This window comes from Rhipicephalus microplus, chromosome 9 (genome assembly GCF_043290135.1).
Source record: "Rhipicephalus microplus isolate Deutch F79 chromosome 9, USDA_Rmic, whole genome shotgun sequence".
Taxonomy (NCBI): Eukaryota; Metazoa; Arthropoda; class Arachnida; order Ixodida; family Ixodidae; genus Rhipicephalus; species Rhipicephalus microplus.
In genome coordinates, this window is record NC_134708.1 from 9,619,524 (window position 1) to 9,630,876 (window position 11,353).

General features: G+C 44.5%; 1 protein-coding gene across 2 annotated transcripts; it reads right to left on the reverse strand.

Moving 5' to 3' along the window:
- Nucleotides 1-2,278: 2,278 nt before the first annotated feature.
- Nucleotides 2,279-6,483, reverse strand: Dpm3 (Dolichyl-phosphate mannosyltransferase subunit 3). Of its 2 annotated transcripts, none has more exons than XM_037415456.2 (5): nt 6,340-6,483; nt 6,083-6,195; nt 5,975-6,004; nt 4,703-4,780; nt 2,279-2,521 (listed from the first exon to the last, which is right to left on the reverse strand). In XM_037415456.2, the coding sequence occupies exons 2-5, from the start codon at nt 6,185-6,187 to the stop codon at nt 2,468-2,470; spliced, it is 267 nt and encodes an 88-aa protein (XP_037271353.2). In that variant the 5' UTR covers nt 6,188-6,195; nt 6,340-6,483; the 3' UTR covers nt 2,279-2,467. The 2 variants fall into 2 exon arrangements, with proteins under 2 accessions (XP_037271353.2, XP_037271354.2); XM_037415457.2 differs by having other exon boundaries at nt 6,083-6,248.
- Nucleotides 6,484-11,353: the final 4,870 nt, after the last annotated feature.

Here is an 11,353-nt window from a genome sequence, read left to right on the forward strand (position 1 = left end):
CGCATTATCATGATGAGTGGACACAGTTCACTGGGCTTACGGACTCGGCACGTTGCCTAAACTGCAGATGTCACTGCAGGTGCGTAGCCAGAAATTTTTTTCGTGGGGGAGGCACCACCTTTTTTTCGGGAGGGGCACCCTCTTAGAATGGCCATTTTCGCTCTCTATGCCATGGCGAAAAAAACATTTCGGGGGAGGGGGGGGGGTCACGTGCCCAGTGTACCACCCCCTGGCTACGCCCGTGTCACTGTACGTAGTCGTTGAGTGGCAGTTCATTTGTCGTCGTTTATGTGTGAGAGCAGTTTATAGAGGTGTAGCTGATGTGTATCAAGAGTTTCTTTCCTCATGCGACTTAAACTTGCATCGATCTGCTGAGATATTACTGCGAAACCGTCCCTTCAGTATTAAAACTGAAAGTGGTTTCTTTAAGGTAGCCTAGTGAATGCATTGCAGGGGACCACTAAAAAAACATTCTCTTTATGACTCTTGGCACCTATTTTAGAGCAACAATACAAAAATTTCAGGAATTCGCACTCCTTTAAAGAAAATGAATTCTCATGTTTTACTTTTAAAAATGATGTGACTGTGAGGCACAGTGTGTTGAGGGGGCTCTGGATTAATTTTGACCACACGGGGTACTTCGCATTTCACCCTCATTCAAATGCAGTGTGGAGTCGAACCAGCCTCCTTGAGCTTAGGAGAGCAACAATTTGGCCACTGAGCTACTACAGCAGCTCATGGCAGTCGATTTGCTTGGAACACCATGCTCACATGGATCCATTGGAGAGCTCACTTGCACTCTGCTGGCAAATTCAAATTGTTAAAGCATGGGCCCTCGCTTCAGAATTTTCGTGCCCACTCCAGATCAGCCAGTGGAAGCTACCAGAATTCCCAGTGAAGCCCCTCATCATCTTCAGCCCAAGGCATGAGTTGCTAAACGGAGGACGAGGGCATGGAGAGGAGGGCAGGCTGTGATGTTTCCTTCCCTTCTTCCCCTCCGAAGGGCAACCATAACTGAAGCGCAACACACGAGTTGCCTGCCTCCAAGTCCCCAGAACAGAACTATCCTGTAGGTGTGCACCGCGCCGCCCACCCCAGTTTGAAAATACTGGTGCCATCCCTGCCGTTCATTCAGGAAATCAATTTGTCTGCACCCTCCTTTGAGCATGTTGTACTATGTGGAGTACTCACAAGTTATTTTCTGGATGTCATACTTTGCCTCTGTGTCTTTCACAAGAAGTTTCCCCATTCTCACTGTGTCGTCGTGCACTACACTCCACAAAATGTTCAGTATCCTACAGAGTTCCAGGACATTATGCATTAATCGCCTTTAAGCAATGCCAAACAGTGGAGAACTGCTTAGGTACCGTCATTTCATTGCTAAATATTGCTGTGCTGCCACAAAATGTCAACACGAGCATGCTCTCTGCACCTGCAGTACCATCGAGAAAGAACAATGCCGGTTAAGGTATTGCAAATAATGCGATACCAACTAGAAAAAAAAAAAGTGCCGAACGTGGTATAACTAGCGTGAACGCATGCAGACTGCATCAGAACCTGGTCTTCTCACGTTTCAAGCATTATAACTTACAACCTTTTTCCACTTCAAGCTGTTTCATCAGTCACAGAGAGACATCGACACGAGCAGTTGAAATGCTATTAAAACATGAGCTACACATAAAGAAAGAAATATAACCAGATAAATTGTACGACCCATGCCTTCGTTGTGTGGGATAAGTTCTCAGCTTCCATTCTTATGCCAGCACAAAAGGCTTTTCTTGTTTAAGTTTTCGAACAATGCGAAATTAATATCACACTGTGGGACACGAGAAGATTTAGCATGCTTATATTTTGACATTGCAAAATGTTTTTCAAGGTATTATTAAGAATTATTCAGTATTGGGCGGCAGATAAACAGCACAATAGTTGAATTCGTGAACATGAATGAGAATGACATCATTTTAGATAACATGGACTTTCCAAGTATGATGGTATTACTATATTTGATCAAGAAACTTGCATGAATAACCTTGCTCAAATTGGGTATCATCCTATGTTCCTTCACCATTTGGAAATGTCGAAACATACGGCACAATACCAACGTGCAAAAAGTCCAGTTTAATACAACATTTGCAGTAAGTATGTGCCCAAATTTCTTAACATTGTGCAGGATGTTTGAGAGATTTGCCACGTACATTTTGCAAATTTTCGGCCACATTATTGGTGTTCTCACCCAAACATTTATACTACTACAAACAACAGCAACATTACTGCAACCTGCAGAAGAAAAAGATATCAGGCTTTTTATTTTACAGACGTATCCTCAACACAGCAACACTGGTGACACTTATCAGTGGAAACATTGGGAAGCACGAGTGATGAGTGGAATGGTGTCAGTCTGTTAACATGCACGCTTATTAGATATTGGTATCAAAATATACAATTCACTTCGAACATCAAATATATTTCAGTCAAACTTGTAGCCCCGTTTCTTAAGGTCCTCCCTGGCTTCCACAATTTGCTGCAACAAAAGGAAACAGACATATTCTTGCATGACTAGATTGCACAGTCTGCAGTCTTTGCTTGCACATCTGCCTTTCACATAAGCTGTGCAGCTTATCATCTCAAAGTTGCATGCGAAACCATGACCACCTCAGTCAAGGGCTCCCGAAACACCTAGCAATCTTCAAAGTGCATCCTTACTGAAGACATATTTATTTTGACTATACTCGCAGAGAGAGAGACATTTATTTATACATCCGGCGTGTAGGAAGTCCCAGGCATCGCAGGGCGCGGATGTTCTCTATCTTAAGATTACGGCTATTAGAGTCCAATAATCTCAGAGCCTAGAGCTTGAGGATGTTGTGCTCCAACTAGGCGACAGTTACTCGTGTGCCTCCACGCCCGCTAGACGGGTCGTCGGCTCCTTTTCTCCGTTGCTTCGCCAAAGCCTCCACAAGTTACTGGAACTCGCAGAAAACTTTTTTTGGCAATGGAGGGAAGGCTACAGTCATGGAGGAAGAAACCTTTAGGAGGTGCAACTCCACTCCTTGAGGCGACCAGATAACGTCACATTGCCGGAGGGCCAAATCATACTGGCAGCGTCTTGCGGTAGAAAAGGGAATCGCCACCGTTTCGGTTTCTAAGGAAAATGTTCGCGAGCATTGCTCGCATTCCACCGCAATCGTGGACCGCGTTCAGATGCGCTCGATTGTAAGCGTTGCTTTTTCTTTTTTAGTGGTTGTGGCTTTGCCCCGCAAGGCACCGCCAACTGAAATGTTTTCGTCGGAGCAAGTTATTTTTGTTTTTTATGTGACGTTATTTGCACGCCAGTGGACACCCATTCCAACACGAGTTTCACCTCCTAAATGTTTCTTCCTCCGTGGCTACTGTGCCAAAGTGGGGGTGTGCCACCACTGCAGAATATAGCAGTTCCACAAAATTGCATCTGTGTTTTTTACATGAAAATAAAAAACAGCTTTACTTTATTTTCTACAGGATGCTGTTTATAAAGAGATGCAGCACACACCCAAGATAAGTTCATTTTTGTTTTACTATATGCAATGTCACTTCATGTTTTTACATAATGAAAATGTCGCACATAGTCAAAATGGTGTCTTCGTTTTCAAGTGAGCGCTCGTCGCCCTCCAGCTATTCCGGCGACTCGGTGAAAGAGCTTGTGGTGAATTTCACCCACAAATGAGTGTCTAAGCAGATGTAGCAGACTTTATATAGTGTTATTATTCGAACATGGCCGCTATTCGAAACACTAGTCAAACTGGACTACTTTACAAGTGCAGTAGCTCCGCCCCCTCAGCTTTCCTTTCATCGCCAAGAAAAGTGGTCTGTGAGTATGGTACATCTGCATAGTCCTGCATCTGCATAGATGGCATGCAGTCTCAGGTGAACTTGTACTATCAACTTTCTAAAGCTTCTTAATCAGGGCCATATCCAAGAATTTTCGGAAGAGGTTTATATGTGTAGAACAGCTAACTTTGGCAACTGGTGGTCAATGTGAGGGCATGTAAATCAGCCAAAAAATTATAGCATGAAAAAATGTTGGGGAGGTGGGTTTCGGAACCACCTCAACTCCCCACTAGTTACAGCTCCATGCTTAGTACAGACCAAACCAGGTTAAAGATTTAACAATTATGCTCGTTGTATGCGAGTGAGCAATTTATGCCATGCACTTGGTATTGGAGCAATAATTTTTCGTTCAAGGTGGTTTAGAATACAGTAGACCGGGAAATCAATATCACTACACTGAGTATTGAATGTGACCAACAGAGGCTGTACTGTAAAGACTCTTTCACACCTGCAACTCGCACCAGTTGCACGGCCAAGTTAGTCGCACAGTGCCTGGTCACTAATAGCCACTTTGGTCACAAAGGGATGGCTTTGGCTCAGTCACTCACTGCTCGATTTTTCAATCGCTCGACTTCAGTCGCAAACATGTGAAGCAATCACATGTGTAGAACAGGACGGAAACTTATTTTAAGGGGTCACGACAATGTGAGCCACATGCAGGCAGATCTGAATTCTGTGTGGTGATGGTTACAAGCCGCACACGGGCGTGAATATTGGTCACCTTGAGTTACTTCCTGTCGCCAGTCACAAATGGTCGTGCAACTGGTGCTAATCTCGGGTACGAATTAGCTTTTAAGAAAGAAAAAAAATTTATTCCGACCACGATAATGTATACCTTTTTGAGCTCTGCTGCTGCTGCTTCACAGTTGTTGAACGTGAGAACCCTGTAGATGACTACTGAAGCAGCGTACACCTGAAAAGAAATGTTTTGATTAAAGGTCACAATTCACGCTTGGGCTAAGCTTGTGCTGGCATATACCCACAGCTACCACGCAACAATGAAATTGCACAGCAAGTTTAACTGGAGCCAAACCATTCAGCAAAATAACTTGTCTTTGCCTTTATGCATACCAGTTATACCACTAAAATGTTGGCCCCAGCAACATTCGCTGTCCATTTGTACACCACATATCAAGCTTCAATGTTCCTGTGAACTTCTGTCTTGGCTGGACAAGCCAGTTCACACCACTGCATGTAGCAGCCATGTCACACACAAACGAAACAATAAAACAGTTGAAAACTGGGATTGTTTGTGCGTATCAAGGAGAATGCTTGGAGGCCATGCACGAAGATGATGTAATATCAGGCAATGAAGGGCAGACCAGCTAACGAAGAGTGCGGACTAAGTGCTATCAGTTGAAAGAAACATGTTCTATAGATGTCGTTTTACTCTGCTATGAATAAGCATCTTGTTGTTGACTCTATGCACATCTTCATCTGATATGTTCACATCTTTTGAAGTAACAGTTGTTAGTGCTTGTGTTACCTGACCTTGTCCATATTTACATGACATAATGCTACTTCAGCACAGGATCACTGTCGAGGTTCTGTTTGCGAGTCCCATTCTTGCATTAGTACACAGATGTAACTATCAACATCAGTTTATTCAGTCACAATGACTCAACGAGTTGACATAATGGTAAACAAGAGCAAAAACCTGAAATCCCGCTCCAGAGTTAGATGATACAGCGACACTGGCTGGTGCTGCTGAATGTTACATAAGCATTTCACTTGGACCATGGCATGCACAGGGTGTGGCGGGGAAGCTTGATTTTTGGTATAGAATAGCTGTGTTCCCGCAAAGTTGATGCATAATCATACATGCTTGGAAAAGCAGTCTGTGGAGTTCGAGTACACCTAGTCCTGCAGCTTGCATCGTTCTGACAAACTCATCATTTCATTGACTCCGTACGTTATGTTAGAACATTCGTTATCGAGTTCAAGTTACCACGGGCTGCCATGAAGTCAGCATCGCGTGAATAGAAGCATACAAATTTACACAAACTGACTCTAGTAGTTTCGATGTTAAACGCCCGGTTCAATAAATTACGATTAAATCATCTTACAATCAACACTAATTGTAATTTATAATAAAAATCAAACTTACCCCAAAGGCAATGCAGGCGTACAGCGGAAGCTGAAAATATATATATTTAAAGATGAACACAACGTAACGTTGAACGAGAAAATTGGCAATTGCAGAACCTAGGCTTACCAGCCAAACGTGGGTTTCCGCAGCGCCTAACCTTTGCGATAGAAGGGCGGCCCACACTGCCATGAATATGGAGAGCCCAAGCAACCACTGCATTAACTTTGTCATCGCCGGTTCTGCAAGAGGTGAAAGAAACTGAGGACACGTTGATGGCAACGTAGCGCCGCCCCTGCGAGGGGATCCAAGTTTCGTGGTTATGTTAACCGACTTTCTCGCATACAGAAAGGAGGGACAACTTCGAAGGCGCCTTTCGTACTTACCTGCCAACTCAGCGCGTCAGGCGACACGCGCACAGTTGAAATCGGGCCCTAAACCCGCCGAAGATGCCCCACGAAAGCAACGTACGAAAGCGACACACGCAAATCCGGCTGCTTGACACGGAGCATAGCCTCCTCTATACCTTCTTTTGCCCGTCCAGCCGTCGGCACAACAATAGAAGGACGCCGTCAACAAAGTTACATGGCTCTGCCGCTAAATTCTCTGGTAGCGCTGCTCACGTAGGGCGGACGGGTGTGTACGGCAGCTGGAAGTGCGGCGAGTGCGGCCGTGGGAGCATCGCCGTACGCGTATTTTGTGGTTCTTTCTGCATTTAGCGAGTGTTTCAGTCTAAAGTACCACTAGACGTACGTGTTCTAAGCGTGCTTACTACGAACCTAGCCTGAACGGTACCTAAAGCTGGTTCGCAAGCGCACCTCACGCTTATTTGGGTATCGGCAAAACCGGCGTACCGTTATGGGATTTCTATGCTGTATTCAACTTGGCAAATGTAGTACACCGTTCGTATAAATGACAGCGCACGTGCAAAATAATAATTCAGAGGCTTTTGAAAGTGCGAGCTAATGAGGGCATGAACTGACTTTATTCCCAGAGAGATTGCGGACTCACAATTTCGCATATTTTCATGACAGCGGCTTCTGGAAAAAATGTTTTATAAACGTCGTTCTTATCCATGGTTGTAGATGCATGGTTGTCAAGGAGTGGCCTGGTGAACCTTGTGCAAACCAGCACGGACCTGGCCGTGCTGGTTTCTTTCTTTCTTAATTGTGAGCATGCGAAAAAAGAAAGCAGCCTTTCTTTTCTCGCATGCTCATACGCCTTTGTCGACAGGTGCCTGAGTATTACGCAGTGTCGCACCACATCCTCCGTCCAGGTTGGTTTCTTGCGCCTGGTGTTAGTAATCTGGTTCAACAGGAATACAGCAGGGAGGTCCTTCTCTTTCGCTTGCTCACAGATGTACTCTAAGTCGGCGAAATGGCAGTCATCCTTTATTTCTTAAGCTTTTTTTTTTGTATTGGTCAGCTGTTTGGTGAAACCTTTCCACCTGATTTTTCAAGTCCCTCTCCTTTCTTTTCCGTTTCGCTTTTTCAACTGCTAAGAGGCTGAACAGTCCTGCGTCAACTTGCGTTGCTTGGTCTGCGAATGTTTTATGAGCACAAGGTGTTGCTTCATCCAAGATTGTTTCACTGTGCATTGTTTGCTGCTGCCCATCCGGAGAAGTCTCGTTCATGCACTTTGATGTTTGCAGTTCTAAGTTAATGCCATTCGAAGTTAACCCTTTTTGATAAAACTTTTTGATCTGCTGCGGTACGTTGACGACGCTATCATTTGTTTCGTGCGATGGCTATAAGCGAATTACAGGTATATCAGCAAACAATCACAGCAGCAAGGATACGTCGCGACACGCGATTGCTTAGGCACGCCAACATGCGATACAGTGGCAGCGGCTTCGGGAAAAAATGTTTTATAACCGTCGTTTTTATCCGTGGTTGTAGATGCATGGTTGACAAGGAGTGGCCTGGTGAACCTTGGGCTAGTTGGTGCGCCCTCCTACGCACCAACTAGCCCAAGCTTCCACTCTTGTGAGTGGCAAGAGCTCCACAAGCCACAAAAGAATGGATGGATGGATGCTATGAGCGTCCCCTTTATAACGGGGTGGTGACAAGTATGCCACCAGGCTCGACAAAAAAAAAACCTTTTTTTCTTTTTTTATGTTGGCCTAATGCCTCTACTTCGATAAATTCTATCTTAATGGAAAAAAAGGTAAATTTTCAGCTTAAGTTCTCTGCCATTTACGGCACACTGTCCATATTTTATTTTTCCAATATTTATTTTTGTCCTTTCTCTCTAATTTTCTGCCACCAATACTCTAACCGTCTCTTACTTATTTCAATCGCGGGTGTGTTCAGCTTTCCATTGTTGTCCCTAAAACCCAAGGCTTCCTGTAGGCTCGTGCCCAAACGTACACCTGGGTGGATATCTCCACATTCAATCAGAACATGCTCCGCCGTTTCCTTATCTTTCCCGCAGCATGTGCATTGTTCTTCTTCTTTACTGAATCTTGCTTTATAACTACGCGTTCTAAGGCAACCCGATCTCGCTTCACACAGTAAAGCGCTTCCCCTTGAATTATCGTAAAATGCCTCCCTCCTTATTTCATTTTTGCCCTTTCGGTAGTTACTCAAAGCCGGTTTTTTCTCCATAGCTGCCATCCAGTAAATCCTCTCCGCCTCCCTGACTTTTCCCTTAACGCTCTTTGTTGACATATGGCTTACAATACCAGCCGTATACTTACTAGTGAGTCTTCTAGTTCTTTTTTCCACTGTGTGTCCACGCTCTTCCTATACAAATAACGGAACACCTTCTCTGCCCATCTACTCTCCTTCATATTTCTTAGCCTTTCTTCGAACCTTATTTTGCTCTGCGCTTCCCTCGCCTCAAAACCTGCCCACCCCATATCGCCCTTTACAGCCTCGTTTGTCGTCTTCCCGTGAGCACCCAACGCGAGGCGTCCCACAGTCCTTTGATTTACATCCATTCCCGATTGCACCTCTGCCCTCATGCACACCACTGAGTTCCCAAAAGTAAGCCCTGGAACCATTACACCCTTCCACAGACCTCTAAGCACCTCATACCTATTGTATCCCCACAACGCTCTGTGTTTCATTATTGCCGCATTCCTCTTTCCTTTTGCTGCCGAGGCTTTTTCCTGTACCTCCATGTATCTATCACTCTCATTTACCCATACTCCAAGGTACTTGTATTCACTTACCCTCGGTATTTCTTGGCCTTGTATGGACACCGTCTGATCACAGGGATCATTGAATACCATCAATCCACACTTCGTTACACTGAATCCTAGTCCAAGAGCTTCACCTTCCCTTCCGCATATATTCGCCAGCTGCTGTATATCATCTCGACTGTCCGCAAATAAGACGATATCGTCCGCATAAAATAAACCTGGAAGCTTCTGCTCAATCATCATGCCGCCCTGTTTGTGTGACAGATTAAAACCAATGTTGCTACCTTCTAGCGCTTTTTCCATACTCACCATGTACAGCATGAATAACAGCGGGGACAAAGGACATCCCTGTCTCAGACCCCTGCTAACCTCAACGTTCTCTTTGCTACGCATTCCTTCCCACTCTGTGCAAACTGTATTTTCTCGGTATATCTCCCTCAAAAGCTGTATACAGTCGTCGCCCATGCCCATTCCTGTCAATATATCCCACAAAATTTCCTGATTAACGTTGTCGTATGCCCCAGTGATGTCTAGAAAAGCCACGTACAAGGGCCTATTCTCTATTTTAGATATTTCTATACACTGAGTGAGAACAAACAGGTTATCGTCTAACCGCCTGTCGACTCGAAATCCGTTCTGAAGTTCTCCCAAAATATCGTTATGTTCGGCCCATGTTTCTATTTTCATTTTTACTGCTTGCATCGCCATCCTGTATAGTACCGATGTAATGGTTAGTGGTCTATACGAGCGAATCTTGTCCTTTTCTCCCTTGCCTTTATAGATTAAGTTCATTCTACTTTGTCGCCAACTGTCCGGTATTTGTCCGTCTTTTAAGCTTTTTTCTACTGCTTTTAACAATGCTTCTTTAGTGTTATGTCCTAGTTCGTTAATGAGGCTAACGGGAATCGCATCTAAACCCGCGGCAGTGCGCTTTGGAATTTTTCCTTCGGCCTTTTTCCAGTTGAAATTATCAAGTACTAGCTCTTCCTCTGTTGCTTTCTCCGCCACACTTTTACTCACCGGGGAGATCCCCTGGACGCTCTTTTGAAACGAATCGGCTGTTACCTTTTGGATGTAACCTAGCGCTTCGTACCCTTCCAATTGATTTCCTCCTTCATCTAGAATATGTTGTTGCGTTGTGACAGACTTCCTACCTAGCGCCTTTATGTGGCTCCAAAAAATCCTAGGCGCGGCCTCCTTTTTTTCGTGTATCTCTGTCATCCAGCGTTCACTTTCACCTTTAATTTTTGCCTCTACCAATTTCTGTACAAGGGATTTTTTCTCTAAATATATTTCCCATATTTTTTTGACTTCGTCCTGCGGCCGCTTCTCCTTTTTTGCCTTTCTATGCTCCCGTGATGCTTCGCGTCGCTTCTCGATCGCCTCCCGGATTTCCTTGTTCCACCAACTTTTTGGCTTCCTTTTTCCTTTCCAGCAAACAGTTTTCTTCTCTTTCCCTATCTCCTTCGTCATTATATGTAACAGCTCACTATACTCCCAGTCCTTGCCTGGTATTTCGCCTACTTCTTCCTCAACTCTTGCGGCTATATTTATTATTTGTTTGTCATTTAAATACGAGCTGCCAGACTTTGATTCCATGCTCATATTTTCAGTTTCGTATCCCATTTGTAATGTTATTCGTTTATGATCACTACCCAAGCTGTTAATGCCTTCCTCGTCTATCCTCATTTCTGTCAGTTTGTGGTAAATTCCTTCAGTCATGAGACAATAATCAATACTTGATTGCTTGTTTCCGACTTCCCATGTGATCTGGCCGTCACATTTAGGCCCCGTGTTAACTATCTCCAGACTATGTTGCTCGCAAAGATCTAGTAATAACTTCCCATTGGTGTCTGAATATCCGTCAAGGTCATGTATGTGGACATTCATGTCCCCTAGAAGGATGATTTCGGCCCCATTACCAAATTCCTTAATATCCTCACTCATGCAATCCACTATCTCCTGATTCTTTTCTCTGCAGTTATTCCCCGTCCACAAGTAGGCTACCCCTAGCCACGTTTCCTTTCCACCTACTGTGCCCAGAACCCAGAGGTGCTCTGAACACGTCTGTTTCACTCTAACCCATTTGGCTCCGCGGTGAATTAGCATTCCTACACCCCCACCTTTCCTTTCCGATATGGTCCTGTTAAACCCTTCCCAAACATAATTTTTAATATGTGGTGGCTCTTCCAAGTCTCTAAGGTGTGTTTCTGTTACCGCATACACGCCTATCTGTTCTTTGTTTAACTGCTCCT

What these genes read in the sequence shown, in the direction of transcription:
- Dpm3 (XM_037415456.2), bottom strand. Translation starts at nt 6,187, where the DNA reads ATGACAAAGTTAATGCAGTGGTTGCTTGGGCTCTCCATATTCATGGCA. An exon ending in CGGAAACCCACGTTTGGCTG is followed by an intron (nt 6,005 to 6,082) that starts GTAAGCCTAGGT and finishes ATATATTTTCAG; the next exon opens with CTTCCGCTGTACGCCTGCAT. An exon ending in CAGCAGCAGAGCTCAAAAAG is followed by an intron (nt 2,522 to 4,702) that starts GTATACATTATC and finishes CTTTTGTTGCAG; the next exon opens with CAAATTGTGGAAGCCAGGGA.